Source organism: Salvelinus namaycush, chromosome 6, assembly GCF_016432855.1.
Source record: "Salvelinus namaycush isolate Seneca chromosome 6, SaNama_1.0, whole genome shotgun sequence".
In the NCBI taxonomy this organism is placed as follows: Eukaryota; Metazoa; Chordata; class Actinopteri; order Salmoniformes; family Salmonidae; genus Salvelinus; species Salvelinus namaycush.
Window position 1 is genome coordinate 8,678,290 of NC_052312.1, and position 24,603 is coordinate 8,702,892.

Sequence of the window (24,603 nt, forward strand, 5' to 3'; positions counted from 1 at the left end):
TTCAACTCTCCAGACAACACCTCCACAACAGACCTTCAACTCTCCAGACAACACCTCCACAACAGACCTTCAACTCTCCATATAGCACCTCCACAACAGGCCTTCAACTCTCCAGACAACACCTCCACAACAGGCCTTCAACTCTCCAGACAACACCTCCACAACAAGCCTTCAACTTTCCATACAACACCTCCACAACAGGCCTTCAACTCTCCAGACAACACCTCCACAACAAGCCTTCAACTCTCCAGACAACACCTCCACAACAGGCCTTCAACTCTCCAGACAACACCTCCACAACAAGCCTTCAACTCTCCAGACAACACCTCCACAACAAGCCTTCAACTCTCCAGACAATACCTCCACAACAGGCCTTCAACTCTCCAGACAACACCTCCACAACAAGCCTTCAACTCTCCAGACAACACCTCCACAACAAGCCTTCAACTCTCCAGACAACACCTCCACAACAAGCTTTCAACTCTCCAGACAACACCTCCACAACAGGCCTTCAACTCTCCAGACAACACCTCCACAACAAGCCTTCAACTCTCCAGACAACACCTCCACAACAAGCCTTCAACTCTCCAGACAACACCTCCACAACAAGCTTTCAACTCTCCAGACAACACCTCCACAACAGGCCTTCAACTCTCCAGACAACACCTCCACAACAAGCCTTCAACTCTCCATACAACACCTCCACAACAGGCCTTCAACTCTAAAATAGAACAGGCTGTGCCTCCACATTCACACTCCTTTTGAGAGATGTTTTTCGGCCCTAACTGCTAACCGCCAGACCTTTGGAGCTTTTCAACTGCACTGAATGGAAGCCTCTGTTTAACTCTCCAAGATTGGATAGAGTGAAACAGACAGGCGTCATTACACAGTTGCCGCTTTCTCTCCCTCTCTAAATCTAGTTCTGTCTCTCTATTTCTCTTTCACTCTGTGTCTGTCTCTCTAGTCCTCTTTCACTCTGTCTCTCTAGTCCTCTTTCACTCTGTCTCTCTATTCCTCTTTCACTCTGTCTCTCTAGTCCTCTTTCACTCTGTCTCTCTATTCCTCTTTTACTCTGTCTCTCTATTCCTCTTTCACTCTGTCTCTCTATTCCTCTTTCACTCTGTCTCTCTATTCCTCTTTCACTCTGTCTCTCTAGTCCTCTTTCACTCTGTCTCTCTAGTCCTCTTTCACTCTGTCTCTCTAGTCCTCTTTCACTCTGTCTCTCTATTCCTCTTTCACTCTGTCTCTCTATGCCTCTTTCTCTGTCTCTCTATGCCTCTTTCTCTGTCTGTCTGTCTGTCTGTCTGTCTGTCTGTCTGTCTGTCTGTCTGTCTGTCTGTCTGTCTGTCTGTCTGTCTGTCTGTCTGTCTGTCTGTCTGTCTGTCTGTCTGTCTGTCTGTCTGTCTGTCTGTCTGTCTATTCCTCTTTCACTCTGTCTGTCTCTCTATTCCTCTTTCACTCTGTGTCTGTCTGTCTGTCTGTCTGTCTGTCTGTCTGTCTGTCTTCCTCTGCTGATTTTTCTCTCTCTGTCTGTCTCTTTCTCTCTCTCCTCTCCCTCTCTCTCTATATACAGTATGTCTCACCCTTTCTTTCCTTCTGCTGCTCTTTATTTATCTCCCTCCCTCTCTCCTCTGTGAGAGTGCTGTCTGCCGGGTGATGGAGAGGGGGACACACGCCTGTTAAAACAATTGCGTCCCCGCGACAACGCCTGTCCGTCAGGGGGAATTTTTTACTGGGCAGCCCTGTCAAAGGGAAAAGTCCAGCCAATCGTACGCTGGGGTCTTAGCCACTGTTGTTGTCTCGTAAATCAACTGCCCTCCCTCTCTGCTCACCTCACTGCGCTGTAGTAGTCCACAATATAGGCCATAAAACTGGATAATGTGCTGCTATCCAGTGAGCTGTGGTCAACACATTCTCCAACACAAACCAAAAAAAACAGGGTAAGGCGGCCATTTTGTTCTGAACATGAACTAACCTGCAAAATCAATGACTAAGGGTAAGCCTGAACTTTTTATGAACGCTTTACAAAGCTACACTTTAGCCAACCACGATTTGCTTCGGTTGTGATCGATGTGACAAAGACCAGCACATCAAAGGAGGCAAGTGGGAAACAAAAGCAATTTTGATCAAAAATGTTGTCCTCCGCTAAACCTCAACCCACAGCTGTCCTCCTATCCGCTACGGGAGTCATTGATTTCAGGTCTTTATTTTGTTACATGCTCTAACAGGCACACACACCAACAAAGTGCTTTCCATCGCCCCCTGTTTTCAACCAAACTCTAGCGATCAGCAGGCGAGGAGAAGCGGGGAGGGAAAATGGCTGCGCTGAGTAAAACCACAGTAAATTATAGTCGACGACAGGTCAGTGCATGAACAAATGAAAAACACTGCTCAGTTGCAGCACTCAAGCTTCGCCTATCAGTTACTCACAGAGCACTGACAGGAAGGAGAGGAGGAGAGGAGTAGGGAGAGGCAGAATTGTTTTAAATGTTACTTTTATTTAACTAGGCAAATCAGTTAAGAACAAACTCTTATTTACAATGACAGCTTACACCGGCCAAATCCGGATGACGCTGGGCCAATTGTGCGCCACCCTATGGGACTCCCAATCATGGCCAGTTGTGATACAGCCTGGATTCTAGCACTGAGATGGGGTGCCTTAAACCGCTGCACCACTCGGGAGCCCCAAAGGGCTAGAAAAGGAGGATAGTAAAATACATATTGATAAGATTGAGGGAAAGAAAACACATTTTAATAATGATGTTGATCATGAATGTTTTGATATTATTGACGTTGCTGATTACGGTGATGAGATTAATGATGATGATTACGGTGATGAGATTAATGATGAAGATGATGAAGATGATTACGGTGATGATATTAATTATAATGATAAAGATGACCATACTGATTACGGTGATGAGATTACTGAAGATTACGGTGATGATTACGGTGATGGTCATAAAGATGACCATGCTGATTACGGTGATGAGATCACTGACGTGATCTTCCTGTCTGGGTTGGCACCCCCCCCTTGGGTTGTGCCGTGGCGGAGATCTTTGTGGGCTATACTCGGCCTTGTCTCAGGATGGTAAGTTGGTGGTTGAAGATATCCCTCTAGTGGTGTGGGGGCTGTGCTTTGGCAAAGTGGGTGGGGTTATATCCTTCCTGTTTGGCCCTGTCCGGGGGTATCATCGGATAGGGCCACAGTGTCTCCTGACCCCTCCTGTCTCAGCCTCCAGTATTTATACTGCATTAGTTTATGTGTCGGGGGGCTAGGGTCAGTTTGTTATATCTGGAGTACTTCTCCTGTCTTATCCGGTGTCCTGTGTGAATTTAAGTATGCTCTCTCTAATTCTCTCTTTCTCTCTTTCTTTCTCTCTCTCGGAGGACCTGAGCCCTAGGACCATGCCTCAGGACTACCTGGCATGATGACTCCTTGCTGTCCCCAGTCCACCTGGCCGTGCTGCTGCTCCAGTTTCAACTGTTCTGCCTGCGGCTATGGAACCCTGACCTGTTCACCGGACGTGCTACCTGTCCCAGACCTGCTGTTTTCAACTCTCTAGAGACCGCAGGAGCGGTAGAGATACTCTTAATGATCGACTATGAAAAGCCAACTGACATTTACTTCTGAGGTGCTGACTTGCTGCACCCTCGACAACTACTGTGATTATTATTATTTGACCATGCTGGTCATTTATGAACATTTGAACATCTTGACCATGTTCTGTTATAATCTCCACCCGGCACAGCCAGAAGAGGACTGGCCACCCCTCATAGCCTGGTTCCTCTCTAGGTTTCTTCCTAGGTTTTGGCCTTTCTAGGGAGTTTTTCCTAGCCACCGTGCTTCCACAGCTGCATTGCTTGCTGTTTGGGATTTTAGGCTGGGTTTCTGTACAGCACTTTGAGATATCAGCTGATGTAAGAAGGGCCATATAAATAAATTTGATTTGATTTGATGAAGATAACGATGATGATGATGATGATTGCTATGATGATGAAGAGGGAGCTAATGATGATTATATAATTGTGAAATTAATTTCTTCCTTGGCCGTCCTGATTCTCCTCTGTAACTTTCATCTTCCTTCATTCCTAACCGTTGAGGAGGATTGTATTACAAAGGGAAAAGTAACTAGCTACACACTAATTATCTTATATGATATAACATACATGGAACAATGAAGTTATGCGCCGTGCCATTAATCTTCGATTATTAGGCAAATACATACAAGCTCTGCTTCAGTGCATCTTCAGTCTCCACCCACCCTTCACCTCATTCTCAAAATGGCAATCAGATATCATTACAGGTGGAAACTTGAGATGATTTAATGAAAAGTGAATGAAACACATGCACAAACACACACACACACACACGCACACATTCACACACAAGCACACACACACACACACGCACACACACAGGAGCAATGAAAGGGCCTTGGTCGATGCTTGTCTCATGTCCTCCCAGGAGAGGAGAAAGAGGGAGGAGACATCAAGTCTTTCTACATAATAGAATAGACCTGACATTGTAGAAATGACAATTCCTCTGCATCAGAATAATGGAAGAGACACATGAGGATCCGTGTGTAGCAAAGGACGGAGGGGGCTGAATAGGCAGTGTTTTACATGTACGTCTTGGAATTTGAATGGATGTGTAATGTGTACAACTGTGACAGCGTCGTGATGGACACAACTGACTGTGAATTGGCATATCAAATCAAATCAAATTGTATTGGTCACATACACATATTTAGCAGATGTTATTGCGGGTGTAGCGAAATGCTTGTGTAGCTGTACCAGTTCAGTAGTATCTAACATTGCAGTAGTATCTGAAAATTCACAACAATACACACAAATCTAAAGGAAAAATAATATAAATACTAGATTGAGCAATGTCGGAGTGGCATTGACTAAAACACAGTAGAATAGAATATAGTACATACATATGAGATGAGACAAGCAGTATCTAAACATTATTTAAACATAATTAAAGTGACTAGTGTTCCATTATTAAAGTGGCCAGTGATTTCCTATGTATATAGGGCAGCAGAGTTGCGTAACCGGGTGGAAACCGGCTTGTGGTGACTTTTAACAGTCTGATGGCCTTGAGATAGACACTGTTTTTCAGTATCTTTGTCCCAGCTTTGATGCACCTGTACTGACCTCGCCTTCTGGGTGGTAGTGGGGTGAACAGGAGATGGCTCGGGTGGTTGATGTCCTTGATGATCTTGTTGGCCTTCATGTGACATCAGGTGCTGTAGGTGTCCTGGAGGGCAGGTAGTTTGCCCCCAGTGATGCGTTGGGCAGATTGCATCACCCTCTGGAGAGCCCTGCGGTTGCAGGCGGTGAAGTTGGCGTACCAGGCGGTGATACGGCCCGACAGAATGCTCACAATTGTGCATCTGTAAATGTTTGTGAGGCTTTTAGTGGGCAAATCAAATTTCTTCAGCCTCCTGAGGCGCTGTTGTGCCTTCTTCACCACACTGTCTGTGTGGGTGGACCAGTTCAGATCGTCAGTGATGTGTACGCCGAGGAATTTGAAGCTTTCCACCTTCTCCACTGCGGTCCCGTCGATGTGGATAGGGGGGTGCTCCCTTTGCTGTTTCCTGAAGTCCAAGATGATCTCTTTTGTTTTGTTGACATTGACTGAGAGGTTATTTCCTTGGCACCACACTCTCAGGGCCCTCACCCTTTCCCTGTAGGCTGTCTCGTCATTGTTGGTAATCAGGCCTACTACTGTTGTGTCATCTGCAAACTTGATGATTGAGTTGGAGGCATAGATGGCCACGCAGTCATGAGTGAACAGGGAGTACAGGAGGGGGCTGAGCCCCTCCCCTTGTGGGGCCCCTGTGTTGAGGATCAGCGAAGTGGAGGTGTTGTGTCCTACCTTCACCACCTGGGGGGGGGCAGCCCGTCAGGAAGTCCAGGACCAAGTTGTACAGGGCGGGGTTCAGACCCAGGGCCCGAGCTTAATGATGAGCTTGGAGGGTACTATGGTGTTGAATGTTGAGCTATAGTCAATGAAAAGCATTCTTACATAGGTAATCCACTTCTCCAGATGGGATAGGGCCGTGTGCAGTGCGATGGCGATTGCATCGTCTATAGATATATTGGGTCGGTAAGCAAATTGAAGTGGGTCTAGGGTGTCAGGTAAGGTAGAGGTGATGTGATCCTTAACTAGCCTTTCAAAGCATGATGGCAGAAATTAGTGCTACGGGACGATTGTCATTTAGTTCAGTTACCTTCGCTTTCTTGGGTACAGGAACAATGGTGGACATCTTGAAGCAAGTGGGGACAGCAGACTGGGATAGGGAGAGATTGAATATGTCTGTAAATACTCCTGCCAGCTGGTCTGCCGTCTCAGCCGTCAGCCTTGCGAGGGTTAACATGCTTAAATGTTTTAAGCATGTCCTGTCCATACAGCCACAGAGAAGGAGAGCCCACAGTCCTTGGTAGCGGGCAGCGTTGGTGGCAGTGTGTTATCCTCAAAGTGGGCGAAGAAGATGTTTAGCTTGTCCGGAAGCAGGACGTCGGTGTCCGCGACTTGGCTGGTTTTCCCTTTGTAGTCCGTGATTGTCTGTATACATTGCCACATACGTGTTGTGTCTGAGCCATTGAATTGCAACTCCACTTTGTCTCTGTACTGATGTTTTGCCTGTTAAATGTGGTGGTTTGTGCTTTCATGAAACATTTCATGAAACTCTTCTTCCCAGAGAGTTCTTTATTCCTGTCTGCTTGATGTATTGAGAACCCAGCTGGCTGTATGGACAGGAACAGTCTATCTCGAGAGAGCCATGTTTCCGTGAAACAGAGCATGTTACAATCCCTGATGTTTCTTGGAAGGAGGACCTCGCCCTAAGCTTGTCTACTTTATTATCCAGAGACTGAATATTAGCGAGTACTATACTTGGAAGCGCTGGATGGTGTGTACGCCCCCTGAGTCGAACTAGATGTCCACTCCGAATACCTCTCCTCCGCCAGCGGCATCTTGGAGCAGCCTCTTGGATAAGTTAAATTGCCCCTCATATTCCTGGTCGTAATGCTGGTGAATTTCCGCTGCTCTGATATCCAACATTTATTTATCCGGTTGTATGCTAAAACACAAAACATTTTCTGGGCTTATAATGTAAGAAATAACACAAAAAAACAAATACTGCAAAGTTGCTTAGGGGCTAGAAGCAGGGCTGCCGTGTCTGTTGGCGCCATCTTGAAACATATGTGGCATTGATGTTGTTATAGTCAAAAACCATATTGAACGATACGGTTTGTTTAATTCTACTGTAATGTAGTGAAGTTTGTAATTACAAAGTTGGCGAATATCACAAACACGCACACACCACACTCTCATCCCTCTCCACATTCAAAGTTAGTGCCTAAATAAGTACATTCACAGTAGGGGGTCAAGTCATACACAGAAACCCCCACATACACAGAGACCACCACATACACAGAAACCCCCACATACACAGAGACCCCCACATACACAGAAATCCCTATATATACAGATACAGAGAGACCCCCACATACACAGAAACCCCCACATACAGATACAGTGAGACTCCCACATACACAGAGACCCCCACATACACAGAGACCCCTACATACACAGAGACCCCCACATACACAGAAACCCCCACATACAGATACAGTGAGACTTCCACATACACAGAGACTCCCACATACACAGATACCCCCACATACACAGAGACCCCCACATACACAGAAACCCCCACATACAGATACAGTGAGACTCCCACATACACAGAGACTCCCACATACACAGTGACTACCACATACACAGAAACCCCCACATACACAGAGACCCCCACATACACAGAAACCCCCACATACACAGAGACCACCACATACACAGAAACCCCTATATATACAGAGAGACCCCCACATGCACAGAAACCCCTATATATACAGATACAGAGAGACCCCTACATACACAGAGAACCCCACATACACAGAAACCCCTATATATACAGATACAGAGAAACTCCCACATACACAGAGACCCCTACATACACAGATACCCCCACATACACAGAGACCCCCACATACACACTCAGCGTCTCTCTCCTTTAGGGCGAAGGTCAATAGCCATTACAGTGAGGCGCACTGATCGATGCATGTCCAATTTAGCAGCCAGCGGAGGTGTGGGCAGCGCATGTCCACAGCTGGTTAAAGACATCAACCAGGACCACGGGTCACCACCAAGCACCAACACAACGTGCCCACCTCAGGGACCCGGTCAATCATCTGACCGCGCTCCTCTGTAACCACCGACAACCAACAATCACCAACCAGTCAGGGTTATCTCCTTCATGACACACCAGAGAGACACACTACAATGAGTAACATGGTAGTATGGCCTTCAATGCAACACAGTTTCTTTTCATAGCACCAGAAATAATAGGATGAAATACAGCAGGACGCAATTACCGTTCTCCATTTTCACCTTCACTCTGATCTAAAGCTAACGGTCAGTGCTAATCGATTCTATAGCGAGGGTGTCATTACTGAACTCTGTGTATTGGCGGTGCTACCGTGCTACTCATTAGTGCTACCGGTGCTACAGTGTGGGTGTCTCCTTTCCTCTCCTCGAGCTAATGATTATGGAGCCGGATGATGGCCTAACGATGGAGACCTAATTATGTTTTAGCATACTGCAGGTGTCGTTACAGAAAGGTTGGGGATAATTGGCGAAATCGCCATTGTTGTAAAACACATTGCTTTTAAAAAAGCAGTCAGCCGCAACTACTTCCTACTCAATAGGTCAGAGTGAATTGGGAGCCAAATTCCACATGATACCCTCCGTTTCGGTCCAAATATCAGGGATTTCTCTCTGGCGTAGATTAATTCATTACAGTAGCTAACACTTTCTATTGCTGTCCAATGACATTACTATGTCTCCACGTCCAAGCTATTCCAGCATTCCATTCGGGTCAGTATTTGGGTAATTGAAAAAAGAAACACCACACTTATTTAGCAGCCATTAACCCAGTCTCCAGTTGAATGGGACAGCGATGGGGAGGTTTATTTCTGCTACAACAGGACCACAGCTTTATCCTTGCAGATGGGGAACTGGGAGACAATGGCTAGCGGTATGCAAAGGTTTCTGTATTGTATGGCAGAATTAGCAGCTGGCAACAGATTAGAGCCAAGCTTTTTCGTCGAAAACCCAGCTAAGGGGTGACAAAACGGGTAATCTAAATTTTACCGGTGGGAAGCACGGGCTTAATTAAAATGTGGGTACATACCTCTTCTCTCCCTTCCTCCCTTCCATCTTTCCTTCCCACCCCTCTCTTCACGTTTTATTTTATCCTGCTCTGGGCAAAATCTAAACTAATGTATTAGTCCTCTGCTGTTGCTATGGTGATTCAACAACAACTTCCTTCGATAAACGTAATTCTTAAAGAACAAGGGATAGGGAGTATTACAGTAGGAACAGATGTAACTTACTGTATTTAAAAAAAATGTATTCTGTCTCACTCTGTTCTGGGTAACATTGTATAAATAACATTCAAGGTCCCTGGTTGTTTTTATCCATCCCTCTAATAAATATAGACAGTATTATCTTTGTCATTGTCTTTTCATTAGCATAATACATCTAGGCTACCCCCTAAGGGATGAGCGTTGTTGTATTGTGCGTGTATTTGTATTTGTGTTTACAGGAAGCACTTCCCAATCCACATGACCAGCATAAATTACTTCAACTTCATCTTAGAGTTGAAACACAGACCCAGACATCACATTAAATGGAATAGCATCAAGACCCCACAGAGAAAACCATAATTGTTTGGGGGGGGGGGGGGTTGGTGTGTTCGGTTCGGTGTTTATGAACCACACGGGTGTTAGTAATGGGTGTTAATGTATGTTCCATTCTACTTCACCTACTGGAGCCGTTCTTGGAGTGCAACGCGACTGCGTGGACTAATACAACGAGAGATAATCAAATCTGATCCGCTAGAGAAGGGGAGGCGAGAGCGCTGTCTCCTGCTCACCTCTCTAGATGTACTAGACCTAAAGACAACATGCCAATCTGTTTGTCTGATTTGAGGCTAATCCACTCTGGTAGCGATACAAGTCAGACACATCTAAATAGCTTTGAACAATATTAGAGGGAGTAGCTAGAACAGAAGGGAGAAACATAACTGAAATGTCAGGCAATAAAGCTAAGCCACAAAGTCTGACACATTTTAATATCTGGCACTAGGGATGTGTTTACGAGCAGAAAACATTTCCTGCCTTTTGATTTCCATTCAGGGCTAATTAGCCTAGTGTTAATCACAGAGGAGGGCTGGTTAGGGAGAAGGATCATACTGGAGCACAGTGAAGGTGTGGCAGGTCTCAGTCAGACCACAACAAAGATACTTAGCAGGGCACTGTACTTATTGTGCAAATGTATGACAATCTGTCTAATAATTCAGTACTGTCTGATACCATATAGACCAGGGCTGCCCAAACCTGGTCCTGGAGAACTACCGTTCTGTAGGTGTTCACTCCAACCCTAATCTAGCACAGCCGATTCTAAATAATTCTAATAATTAGCTGGTTGATAAGATGAATCAGTTTAGTTACAAACTAAAGCTGGGGCTGGAGCGAGAACCTTCTGAAGGGTAGCTTCAGGACCAGAGTTGGGCAACCCTGATATAAGCATTAGTCTCATCCAGTAGCCAACTCCTCTGTCAAGGATGGTATGGGAAAAAAGAATAGAAGAGTAGGCTGAACACATATGGGATAAAGTTTGTGGATAGAAGTACCTAACCCTCATGAAATTGACACTATCCTCAAAGCTAGCAATGGTAATTGAGATAACCCACGGAAACTAGCCTTGAAGGCTAACGCTATTGATGTGAGCCAGTAAATAATTTCACATCGCACTCTCCAGGCTTTCATACACAATGACATCGTACTTCTGTTTCTTCAACATCTGTTCCTTGGTGACTGTATTATCAGCACTGGCGCCGCACATAACAAACTAAACAGGATCCACTTCCTCTATCCTGTGGGACCTCGTGTTGTTTTCCCATCACACTTAAACTGACAATCTGGATGCTTGAAGATTCCACCACTCCAAAAGAATCACTTTAGAACAGGGAAAAAGAAAAGAAAACTGACAACCCATTTTCTCTGGTCAATTACACACACCAGTGAGGCCTTGAAACTTCTCTGTTAGGAGTGCTGTCAGGGATGCTGAGCACACCAACAGACACACTGAGATGGGTACGGGGAAACGTTTGATACAAACAGCTATGTAGGTATGACTGCTGTGGACTACCGGGGATACACTAGGTATGTTTGTGTGATTAAGGATAGATGAGTGTATGTATGTGAGAGAGTATTAGTGTATTTGTCCGTGTGTGTGTGTGTGTGTGTGTGTGTGTGTGTGTGTGTGTGTGTGTGTGTGTGTGTGTGTGTGTGTGTGAGATTAGGGAAAGACGGGGGTATGTATGTGAGAGTATTAGAGCATTTGTGTGTGTGTGTGTGTGTGTGTGTGTGTGTGTGTGTGTGTGTGTGTGTGTGTGTGTGTGTGTGTGTGTGTGTGTGTGTGTGTGTGTGTAAATGTATGTGTGTGTAAATGTGTGTGTGTAAATGTGTGTGTGTGTGTGTGTGTGTGTGTGTGTGTGTGTGTGTGTGTGTGTGTGTGTGTGTGTGTGTGTGTGTGTGTGTGTGTGTAATTCTCTGCTCTCTATGTGTATGTCTCTAGGTGTATTGGATAGAGATGGGAGTTGCCGACGTCTCAGTTGGGGAATTGGCCGAGGACTTCAGAGCACCGTCTGAATATACAATTAGACTAGGGGATTGTGGATGGAGACATCACTCCCCAGTAAAGGTCCTCGGAATCAAGACGTACAACTATTGCTCTTCCCACTAGCGCTGCGGCGCTGCAGGCTGTATCCCCTCAGCAGATAAAGTCAAACTAAAACAACACACAAAGACTGTGAATGTTATTCAGAAGAAAATCGGACTTCTCCCAAATGAAAATGGATGGCTCTCCCTTCAGCAAAATATATTAGACTTAAACCCTCCTTGAAAACTTGAAGAAAAAGTTGACCTTCCCCTACACCCAAAATAAGAATTAAAACAAAGTGGATAACAGAGAACATGTCTACCATTTACCATCACTTCATGGACAGACCAGAGCCTTAGATATGTCTTTTTTAAAACGGTTCTTCGTCCTGTAAGCCTTACATGGCAACGCAGAAATGTTTATAGCGTACAGGGCTGCGGGCCAGAAGGTTGTGGGTTCACACACCACTGTGGACAAGAGTAGGGGTGGATAGATCTCCTTCAGTAAAAGCATTGCATGAATCTATCATCGTATTTATAGGTCAGAGAAAAAAATACCTTTTATAAACATTTCATGCAATTCTATTTTAGACATTAGCAGAATTGTTTTAATATCATACAAATTACTGGAATTACAGGCTAATAATGGACAGAGAGATAGGTCTGTGTTCATCTTATCATATTTCTCCAATGCCAAATCAATGTGTCTTGTTTGCAATGAAACTGTCCCTGTTTGCCATTCACTTAATCTGTGAATTCATTAGAAATCTGAGCATGATACTTTCAAAAGTTAGGCCGACCTTTCCACCCCAGACAGAGTAAGACTACCGTTCTACCCCAGACAGAGTAGGCCTACCTTTTCACCCCAGACAGAGTAAGCCTACCTTTTCACCCCAGACAGAGTAAGCCTACCTTTCCACCCCAGACAGAGTAAGCCTACCTTTCTACCCCAGACAGAGTAAGCCTACCTTTCTACCCCAGAGAGAGTAAGACTACCGTTCTACCCCAGACAGAGTAGGCCTACCTTTTCACCCCAGACAGAGTAAGCCTACCTTTTCACCCCAGACAGAGTAAGCCTACCTTTCCACCCCAGACAGAGTAAGCCTACCTTTCTACCCCAGACAGAGTAAGCCTACCTTTCTACCCCAGAGAGAGTAAGCCTACCTTTCTACCCCAGACAGAGTAAGCCTACCTTTCTACCCCAGAGAGAATAAGCCTACCTTTCCACCCCAGACAGAGTAAGCCTACCTTTCTACCCCAGACAGAGTAAGCCTACCTTTCCACCCCAGACAGAGTAAGCCTACCTTTCTACCCCAGAGAGAGTAAGCCTATCTTTCCACCCCACACAGAGTAAGCCTACCTTTCCACCCAAGACAGAGTAAGCCGCCCTTTCTACCCCAGACAGAGTAGGCCTACCTTTCCACCCAAGACAGAGTAAGCCGACCTTTCTACCCCAGACAGAGTAGGCCTACCTTTCCACCCAAGACAGAGTAAGCCGACCTTTCTACCCCAGACAGAGTAGGCCTACCTTTCCACCCAAGACAGAGTAAGACTACCGTTCTACCCCAGACAGAGTAGGTCTACCTTTTCACCCCAGACAGAGTAAGCCTACCTTTTCACCCCAGACAGAGTAAGCCTACCTTTCTACCCCAGACAGAGTAGTCCTACCTTTCCACCCCAGACAGAGTAGGCCTACCTTTCCACCCCAGACAGAGTAGGCCTACCTTTCCACCCCAGACAGAGTAAGCCTACCTTTTCACCCCAGACAGAGTAAGCCTACCTTTCCACCCCAGACAGAGTAAGCCTACCTTTCTACCCCAGACAGAGTAGTCCTACCTTTCTACCCCAGACAGAGTAGGCCTACCTTTCCACCACAGACAGAGTAAGACTACCGTTCTACCCCAGACAGAGTAGGTCTACCTTTTCACCCCAGACAGAGTAAGCCTACCTTTTCACCCCAGACAGAGTAAGCCTACCTTTCCACCCCAGACAGAGTAAGCCTACCTTTCTACCCCAGACAGAGTAGTCCTACCTTTCCACCCCAGACAGAGTAAGCCTACCTTTTCACCCCAGACAGAGTAAGCCTACCTTTCTACCCCAGACAGAGTAAGCCTACCTTTCTACCCCAGACAGAGTAGGCCTACCTTTTCACCCCAGACAGAGTAGGCCTACCTTTCCACCCCAGACAGAGTAAGCCTACCTTTCCACCACAGACAGAGTAGATCTACCTTTCGACCCCATACAGAGTAAGCCAACCTTTCTACCCCAGACAGAGTAAGCCTAATTTTGTCTGTCAAACAGGTAGGCCTACCTCATTTCTTAAATAGGAAGAAATAGGCTCCAACCCAAGGTGCTCTTGTTGTTAGTATAGTCTAATTAAAATTAAGACTGTTGAAATGAATTATGCCTACTCGAATGTGCCTACTTTCAGCACCATGAGCTGTCCATTTCCGATTGATTGTGCCTTGGGTGCTGCTTCAAGTTTCAGCACCACAATGTAAGTTACTCGAATCTGGCTTACTGTGAGGTCGATAACCCTGATAAATAGGCCTACATCATGGGTAAGAAACATATTATTTTTAATCAAATCTATTATAGTAGTAGCAAGCTATCAAAGTTGACCTCCAGTCCTCCTTCTCAAACTGAACAGAACATAGACTATAGGCTAGTCTGTGCACAAGATAGGAATTTTTTGGACTAGGCTTAATAAATAAAAACATTTGGAAGAAGCCTTTGACTCCTCCTGAACTGCCACTGTAAGCCTACACAGCACAGCCATTGTTAGGCAGCACACAAAAAACGTTTTTCATCAGCAAGAGCAGAGCGGGCCGGGGCTCAGGGTTGTAATATCCATCACAGTGTGTAATACAGCCTAGTTTTATTTACACCATCCCAGCAACTATCTTAGAAATATAACTTTGCTCTGTGCTTCTCTGAGCATGCACTTCGTAGCCTATAGGCTATGGATAATGTGATTGAGACCACACTAAATAGCCTATAGGCTCACTTGATATTGCGCAGCCAGCAGAGAATTAGAAATGAGGGATGGCATCAGGCATAGCCTAATAAGCGACTAATTCTAAAATACTCAGAAATATTGAAATTTCATCAATTACAAATTACATGACCCTCCCCTGGAGGAGATTTTACAAAGACTAAACCCTCCCCTTGACTGAAGTTGAAAAAGCATGGCCCTCCCGTTGACTGAAGTTGAAAAAGCATGACCCTCCCCTTGACTGAAGTTGAAAAAGCATGACCCTCCCCTTGACTGAAGTTGAAAAAGCATGGCCCTCCCCTTGACTGAAGTTGAAAAAGCATGACCCTCCCCTTGACTGAAGTTGAAAAAGCATGGCCCTCCCCTTGACTGAAGTTGAAAAGGCATGACCCTCCCCTTGACTGAAGTTGAAAAGGCATGACCCTCCCCTTGACTGAAGTTGAAAAAGCATGGCCCTCCCCTTGACTGAAGTCGAAAAAGCATGGCCCTCCCCTTGACTGAAGTTGAAAAAGCATGGCCCTCCCCTTGACTGAAGTTGAAAAAGCATGGCCCTCCCCTTGACTGAAGTTGAAAAGGCATGACCCTCCCCTTGACTGAAGTTGAAAAAGCATGGCCCTCCCCTTGACTGAAGTTGAAAAAGCATGGCCCTCCCGTTGACTGAAGTTGAAAAAGCATGGCCCTCCCCTTGACTGAAGTTGAAAAAGCATGGCCCTCCCCTTGACTGAAGTTGAAAAAGCATGACCCTCCCCTTGACTGAAGTTGAAAAAGCATGGCCCTCCCCTTGACTGAAGTTGAAAAAGCATGGCCCTCCCCTTGACTGAAGTTGAAAAAGCATGACCCTCCCCTTGACTGAAGTTGAAAAGGCATGACCCTCCCCTTGACTGAAGTTGAAAAAGCATGACCCTCCCCTTGACTGAAGTTGAAAAAGCATGGCCCTCCCGTTGACTGAAGTTGAAAAAGCATGGCCCTCCCCTTGACTGAAGTTGAAAAAGCATGGCCCTCCCCTTGACTGAAGTTGAAAAAGCATGACCCTCCCCTTGACTGAAGTTGAAAAAGCATGACCCTCCCCTTGACTGAAGTTGAAAAGGCATGACCCTCCCCTTGACTGAAGTTGAAAAAGCATGACCCTCCCCTTGACTGAAGTTGAAAAAGCATGGCCCTCCCCTTGACTGAAGTTGAAAAAGCATGACCCTCCCCTTGACTGAAGTTGAAAAAGCATGGCCCTCCCCTTGACTGAAGTTGAAAAAGCATGACCCTCCCCTTGACTGAAGTTGAAAAAGCATGGCCCTCCCCTTGACTGAAGTTGAAAAGGCATGACCCTCCCCTTGACTGAAGTTGAAAAGGCATGACCCTCCCCTTGACTGAAGTTGAAAAGGCATGGCCCTCCCCTTGACTGAAGTTGAAAAGGCATGGCCCTCCCCCATGTTCCTCCAGGGACCCATTATGTAAATGTAGAACCATCCCTTAGTGAAAGTGATAGTGATGAGAGTGATGATAGTGATAGTGATGATAGTGATGATAGTGGTGATAGTGGTGATAGTGATAGTGCCGATAGTGATAGTGATGATAGTGATGATAGTGATGCTAGTGATAGTAATGATAGTGATGCTAGTGATAGTGATGATAGTGATGCTAGTGATAGTGATGATAGTGATAGTGATGACAGTGGTGATAGTGATGATAGTGATAATGGTGATAGTGGTGATAGTGACAGTGGTGATAGTGATGATAGTGATAGTGGTGACAGTGGTGATAGTGATGATAGTGATAGTGATGATAGTGATAGTCATAATGATAGTGATGGTGGTAGTGATAGTGATGATGGTGGTAGTGATCTGGATGATAGTTATAATGATAGTGATGGTAGTGATGGTGGTAGTGATAGTGATGATGGTGGTAGTGATAGTGATGATGGTGGTAGTGATAGTGATGATGGTGGTAGTGATAGTGATGATGGTGGTAGTGATCTGGATGATAGTTATAATGATAGTGGTGGTAGTGATGGTGGTAGTGATAGTGATGATGGTGGTAGTGATGGTGGTAGTGATAGTGATGATGGTGGTAGTGATAGTGATGATGGTGGTAGTGATAGTGATGAAGGTGGTAGTGATAGTGATGATGGTGGTAGTGATCTGGATGATAGTTATAATGATAGTGATGGTAGTGATGGTGGTAGTGATAGTGATGATGGTGGTAGTGATAGTGATGATGGTGGTAGTGATCTGGATGATAGTTATAATGATAGTGATGGTGGTAGTGATAGTGATGATGGTGGTAGTGATAGTGATGATGGTGGTAGTGATAGTGATGATGGTGGTAGTGATAGTGATGATGGTGGTAGTGATCTGGATGATAGTTATAATGATAGTGATGGTAGTGATGGTGGCAGTGATAGTGATGATGGTGGTAGTGATAGTGATGATGGTGGTAGTGATAGTGATGATGGTGGTAGTGAGAGTGATAGTGATGATGGTGGTAGTGATAGTGATGATGGTGGTAGTGATCTGGATGATAGTTATAATGATAGTGATGGTAGTGATGGTGGTAGTGATAGTGATGATGGTGGTAGTGATAGTGATGATGGTGGTAGTGATCTGGATGATAGTTATAATGATAGTGATGGTGGTAGTGATAGTGATGATGGTGGTAGTGATACTGATGATGGTGGTAGTGATAGGGATGATGGTGGTAGTGATCTGGATGATAGTTATAATGATAGTGATGGTAGTGATGGTGGTAGTGATAGTGATGATGGTGAAAAGCCATGCTTTCTACAGACGTGTGGATTTAGTGTTTATAGTAACGCCTCGGAAGAACACTCACCAAGTCGGTTGGCAATAAAAAGCAGAAAATGGCCACCCCCTTCTTCTTCACAAATTGCCTGGGCCTTCTGTTTCTTTTACAGAGACAAATCATTTCACACATTGTGAAATATGCAAATAGAAGTGTTAGCGACGCGGGGCCTGTAGCTGGAGGCCAAGAGGATTGTTGACGACACACGCTTCATTTGTGGCAGCCGTTCAATAGTCTTCTTCCCCTCCTCGACTTCATCTGTACTGATATGAAAGGACTGCAGAGGTGAAAAGCAGATTGCTTACACCTTTACTGTGTTGTCAGGTCAGTTCAGTTGATTGAGACGGGACTATTTTACACAATTCATCTATTTTAGACTATGAGATACTCTTTCCCAGTTTGAGGCTGTGAGTAATTTCTCATCTTCTGACCCTCATCTTGTTTCCATGCTCTCCCTGGGTCCCAAGTCTGCCTCTTGCCTGACATGAACAGCTGTCACTCTATCATAGATACTGGTCATCAATCAAGAACAGCTTTTTTTGACAAACTCCATGGAAATAAGATAGAGATGCAGTCTATGATTCCACTAGAAGATCATTGGGGCAGATATGCTACAAAGAAAGCATGGCTATGATAGTGGGAAAGAGAGTGTTTAATCTACGAGTCTGATAGCATACTATAGAAACTATACAGGCTCTCCATATAGAGGACATGAGTCAGTCATGGGCACGTGATGAGGTAGCACCGCCTGAGAACTTCAAAAACAGTGTCTACCCTCAGCCCAAAAACGTACTGTCCTCTTGGTCTAATGGTCTATGACGTTGGTTGCTCCCGTGGGAGACCCAAGTTCATATCCTGCGGTTTAAACCTACGTATTGCCGTCCACTTTCCACGGGCCTCCTGATTCTTCCCTCTTATCAACTACATCCAGGGGTACGTGTTATCACTGTCCCCGCCATCACTGTCCCCGCCATCCCTCTTAATATAAGGTCCCTGGTACTGCGCCAGTCAGCTGAAACCCACTCATGATTAACACAGCCAATTTTATGGCACCAGCAGGCCCTGCAGATAAAGGTACTGGCAGAGAGAGGACGTACCCCATCAATAAGGCTTATAAAAGCTCTGGTTGGCTTTTTATCTTTTGACCTCTCAGATCCGCCAGCACCCACTGGGAGGGCCCCTCTACTTCCTAAGGGCCCCTCTACTTCCTATTGGCCCCTCTACATCCTAAGGGCCCCTCTACATCCTAAGGGCCCCTCTACATCCTATTGGCCCCTCTACTTCCTAAGGGCCCCTCTACTTCCCAAGGGCCCCTCTACATCCTAAGGGCCCCTCTACTTCCTAAGGGCCCCTCTACTTCCTAAGGGCCCCTCTACTTCCTATTGGCCCCTGTACATCCTAAGGGCCCCTCTACTTCCTAAGGGCCCCTCTACTTCCTAAGGTCCCCTCTACTTCCTATTGGCCCCTCTACTTCCTAAGGGCCCCTCTACTTCCTATTGGCCCCTCTACATCCTAAGGGCCCCTCTACATCCTAAGGGCCCCTCTACTTCCTAAGCCCCCCCCCCCCCCCCCCCCCCCCCGGTGGAAGAAAGAGGCTTCTCTCCTAAAAGCCATTGTTGATCGTTGTGATCACATCTCTGATAAAAGTCAAGTGTACCTGGGGTACTTTGTTTTCCCACCGTGCGACCGCCAGCAGAATTACAACTAGACACACGTCTACTGGGAGGAAGAGGAATATGTGGGGTTTGTTTTTGTCGATATTGTTGTTATTTTTCCCCTTCAATCTCTTCGGAGACGCAGGGGTTTTAGTTGATATTAGGAGGTACTGATTGGCTGGGGAAATTGTGCCGAGCGTCCGGCGATGCCGACAGCGGCTGAAGGAGAGGATCATATTTCAAGGTGAAGAGGGTTGGTTGGCGCGGCGGGCTGGCTGCCAGCTTTTTGTTAGGTTTAATTCTGCCTCCTGTCCACTGTTGTTTGGCGGGCGGATTTGTGATTGGCACTGGGATCGGGTTTCTCTACTCTGTCTAACCTGAACAACAAGCATCCTGAGCGGTCATGCATTTGAAAGCTGAACAAACAGAATAAAAATGAATAAATAACTGTGCGCACGTATGGGCATGTGCACATTCTTAGCATCCTCGAAGGGGGCAGAAAGGTGCACACACACACGCACAGCACAGGTAGACAGTCAGCAACTTTTCAGCACCTTCTGAGTCCAAGTCTCATGGTACACACATTACAGACACAGATACTTTTCTTTTCATTGTTGCGTGACAGTACATGAAAGACTGTCTTACTGAGAGACAGCCACAAGTCATGTGAAAGGACCGGCTGAGTGTGTGTGAAGATAGTTCCCCAGAGAGTCATGCCAAGTTTGGGCTATCTTTCATAAGTCACAGCTGGTTGGCTCAGTGAGCATTCTCTGGTTGAATATTTCTGACTGTGCATGCTACGGGAACGTTACTTAAAACACAGTGGAATCTCTGAGTAACTCACTGAAAGCTAGAGAGAACCAGAGAGAGAAGAACCAAATATATTGGGATGTGTGCCCAATATTGACAAACTTGATTAGCAGTAGAGCCACGGAGGACCCTTCAACTACAGCAGTTGCCTATGGAAAAGGGGATATAGAATAGTGCCCCTTACCTTTGAGATCCAGGTTGCGGGCTCCATTGGAGTGCTGGGTGACGGTGCGTGAGTCGATCTTGAGCGTGTGCACGTTGTTGGCGTCCCGGGAGACCACCACGTTGTGCCACTGGTTGTCGTTGAGCGGCTTGTCCGAGTTGCCCTTCATCAGCGACGGACCGTTACCAAGGTCAAAGACGTAATGGACGTAGCTATAAACACAGGTCGTAAGAGACTTTTAGTAAATTACTGTAGGTGTGTGTGTACGTGTGTGTGTGTGTGTACGTGTGTGTAACACCTCATCCATCACATTCAGTCAGTGTGACCAAACCAAAATCAAAATGTCACCCACAGAACAAAGTTCTTTGAAATAAGTGTAAACCAGAGAGAGCCGGTCTCGCCAAGCATGCTGAAGAATTTGGTGTTTGGCTCTTTTGAAAAATGTTCCTGGGTCTTTTGAAAAAAGTTGTGTTTTGAACAACTCCATGGAGATGCCATGCAGTCCTTTCAGTATAGTTAAGGATGTTCAATGGAGGAGCCCGGAGTTCAAGGTGACAGGGTGAGTCAGTCCAACCCGTATTATATTTAAACAGTATCCTTTCACTCAGCCTCCAGCAGTAGATGGCCCTACCTCACACTCAGTAATATACAGCTTCTCAGAAATGATATACTTTGAAATGTAAATAACTCATTTTTCCTCTGAGACACTCTGAAAGAAACATTTCCCTCCTGTTTGCCCCGAGGCGGACATGGTGGCATAGCTTGTTCATGCGCAAAATGATTTGCTTTTGTGTCGTCTGGTGATGACTGGTTTGCCTGAGCAATGTTTATCGAATGTGTTTATTCCTGCTTTGCCTTGTCTTTGTGTCTGCTGAAAGAGACGTTTGGTCTCCTTTGTGTCGTAACAATGCCAGGCGGGGAGGAAGAGGAGAAGGGAGATACATGCAACATAACAAGGATTTTTCATACATGCCGTAAGAATGGATGAATAGGCTGGCGACAGCAGGGAATCTAACACACCAATCAGAGCAGTGCTATTTCAGGGTTCCTTTTCTTCAAAGCCTTCATTCAGAGTTTTAACATGTACATTACAATTTTAAGGCCAATTAAATAGCTTTCGTTTAGTCTGTTTACATCTATGGGGCATACGGATTGTGTGTACAGCTGGATGGACGTCTGGTCTTTACAATGAAGAAAGTGGAATATTTTCTACAACTTCTATTTCCTCCCCATAATTATAGCCTGTTCTGGCCATTCATGGAGCTATAAACCAAAGTGGTTATTAACGCTCCCTGGGAAATAGAGGGAAATGACTCCAACCAGCTCTGATTCACAGTACCGTATTACCCAAACTCCCTTCTCTATCTGTGGAACGGATGTAGGACTTTATCATTTTCACCTCATCTACATCTTACAATATTTTCATGCAAATAATTGTTTTATGCTTTATTGTGTGATTAAGATGTGCCACACTTGGAATGGTAGGCCATGTGGGAAGAATAATCTAAACTTCACCACATTTCATTTTTCAGGGTAACCTCATGTCATGTCCTTATCAGTAAGGACCAATCAAACGTCCAGACTCACCCTTTGACCAGCTCCACGACGATGAAGTCGCTGCCGTCCCCAGAGTTGAAGAGCAACAGGCCGTCCGACGTGGTGGTCTTAAACTGGAAGAAGAGGTGCATGGAGGCGTAGGCCTGCAAAGTAGCCAACGCCAGGTAGCTCGCTTTCGTTCGAAACGTCACCGGATCGGCGATGATGTGGCGCATGCCGAAGCGGGCGTTGAGTTCACAGTAGGAGATGTCGCCATTCTTGCACTGGTCCAGGTAAGGCACACCGTTGACCGTCAGGCCCTGGAGGTGACCGATGAAGTTGGAGGGCACCACGGAGATGAAGCGGCGCTCGGTCATGATGCCCGTCTCAATGTTGTGGAACTCCAGACGGGTGTGGGCGCCTGTCATTTGGCCTGAAGGGGGAAGGAGGACATGGGAATATGTTGGGATTATAGGCCTGACTTCCTCCTCATTTTCCTAACCATGTGGCCTGATCAGGACAAGCTTTAGGCCCAGGTAATGATATGTATACGGATGGAATATGTGGGTTACATGCCTTGATGATGTTATGGCTTCCTAGTAATGAACAGTAATGAGCTTGGCCAAGCGGCTTATTACAAATACCCCCGTCCTAAATATGGTCAGCCCCAGAGGACTTCTCTGGGCGGTTTGTGACCACCACAAACTGGTTCAAACTGACACTGGCAACTTAAGGAATGACTTCACAGGGTCATTTTTAGCCCCATGCCTCATCATATAACCTCTCTCTTGCATTCCTCTCACCTCTCACCCCCTCCATCCCTCCATTCTACCCAACAGGGGGTAGTGGCAGACAGTGGAGAGTGGACACTGACCTTCTACCGTCACATTGTCCACAGAGAGCTGGAGGTTCTTTCCTCTGCGCACCACTTTCACCGTGTGCCACTCGTTGTCGTTGAGCTTCTGTCCGGCGAAGACCGTCTCGGGTCCTTTACCTGGAGGGAGAGAGCTCGAGTCACCTACCCATCAGAAAGGGTGTGGCACACTGTAGCAGCCACTCTCAGCGACTCAAGTCCTCAGAGGAGATACTGTACACGGCTTACGGAGAAAACCTGCACGTTTATCCCACACAAACACACACAGTTTTCACACAAATAAAAAATGTGTTACAGTACAGTCACACACACACACACACATAAATACATGTACATAAAGTAGTATTGTACTAGAAGGCATACTGTTATGTCCTCCATGCCTGTCATGTCTGTCATGTCTGTCATGTCTTCCATGTCGGTCATGTCTGTCATGTCTGGGCGCGAACCAGGGACCCTCTGCACACATCAACAACGGTCGCCCACGAAGCATCGTTACCCATCGCTCCACAAAGGCCACGGCCCTTGCAGAGCAAGGGGAAACCCTACTTCAGGTCTCAGAGCAAGTGACGTAACCGATTGAAATGCTATTAGCGCGTACCCGCTAACTAGCTAGCCATTTCACATCCGTTACACTCACCCCCCTTTCAACCTCCTCCTTTTCCGCAGCAACCAGTGATCCGGGTCAACAGCATCAATGTAACAGTATAACTTTAAACCGTCCCCTCGCCCCGACACGGGCGCGAACCAGGGACCCTCTGCACACATCAACAACTGACACCCACGAAGCATCGTTACCCATCGCTCCACAAAAGCCGCGGCATCAATGTAACAGTATAACTTTAAACCGTCCCCTCGCCCCGACCCGGGCGCGAACCAGGGACCCTCTGCACACATCAACAACTGACACCCACGAAGCGTCGTTACCCATCGCTCCACAAAAGCCGCGGCTCTTGCAGAGCAAGGGGAAACCCTACTTCAAGTCTCAGAGCAAGTGACGTAACTGATTGAAACGCTATTAGCACGTACCCACTAACTAGCTAGCCATTTCACATCCGTTACATCTGTCACATAAAAACCTCTAACCCAGGAAGAAAGACTCATAAACAGACCACCCACCTAAACAGACAACCCAGAATCATACAGTAACAGCAGGATGCCATCAAAGACAAAGCTGGAGGGAAGCTAGGTGTTGCAGTGCTTCTTATTGAACCAGCCTTTCTTGGTAAAGTGAGGATATGGTCATGGACAGCAGAGATGAGAGGTAGAACTATTTATAGCTATCGCCTGTAGGACTAGTGGAGCTGTGTAATTGCCATATGAGTCTTTGCCAGACTGAGTAGAGTAAGTGTAGATCAGACTGAGGATGAGGTGGCTCAGCTGCATTGAATCCCCATCTCCCCTCATCTCACTACCCCTCTAGTATAATACTACTCACTCCACCTCTCCCCTCATCTCACTTCCCCTCTCTTCTCACTACCCCTCACCTCTCCTCTCACTACCCCTCTCTTCTCACTACCACTCTAGTATAATACTACTCACTCCCCATCTCCCATCATCTCACTACCCCTCTAGTATAATACTACTCACTCCACCTCTCCCCTCCTCTCACTACCCCTCTAGTATAATACTACTCACTACCCCTCTCTTCTCACTACCCCTCTCCTCTCCTCTCACTACCCCTCTCTTCTCACTACCCCTCTCCTCTCCTCTCACTACCCCTCTCTTCTCACTACCCCTCTCCTCTCTTCTTTTCTCTTCTCCTCTCCTCTCACTACCCCTCTCTTCTCACTACCCCTCTCCTCTCCTCTCACTACCCCTCTCTTCTCACTACCCCTCTCCTCTCCTCTCTTCTCACTACCCCTCTCCTCTCCTCTCACTACCCCTCTCTTCCCACTACCCCTCTCCTCTCCTCTCTTCTTTTCTCTTCTCCTCTCCTCTCACTACCCCTCTCTTCTCACTACCCCTCTCCTCTCCTCTC

The 24,603-nt window shown here is 46.3% G+C and overlaps 1 protein-coding gene across 1 annotated transcript in view; it reads right to left on the reverse strand.

Annotated features, from left to right (window-relative positions):
• LOC120049478 (neurexin-2-like) overlaps positions 1-23,057 on the reverse strand; it is a 57,998-nt gene extending 34,941 nt beyond the window's left edge. The window contains exons 1-4 of the mRNA XM_038995743.1: positions 23,006-23,057; positions 22,626-22,745; positions 21,803-22,184; positions 20,237-20,427 (exon numbers count right to left, since the gene is read on the reverse strand). Coding sequence (XP_038851671.1) covers positions 20,237-20,427; positions 21,803-22,184; positions 22,626-22,745; positions 23,006-23,057 — 745 coding nt within the window. The remainder of the gene's footprint in view (positions 1-20,236; positions 20,428-21,802; positions 22,185-22,625; positions 22,746-23,005) is intronic.
• Positions 23,058-24,603: the final 1,546 nt, after the last annotated feature.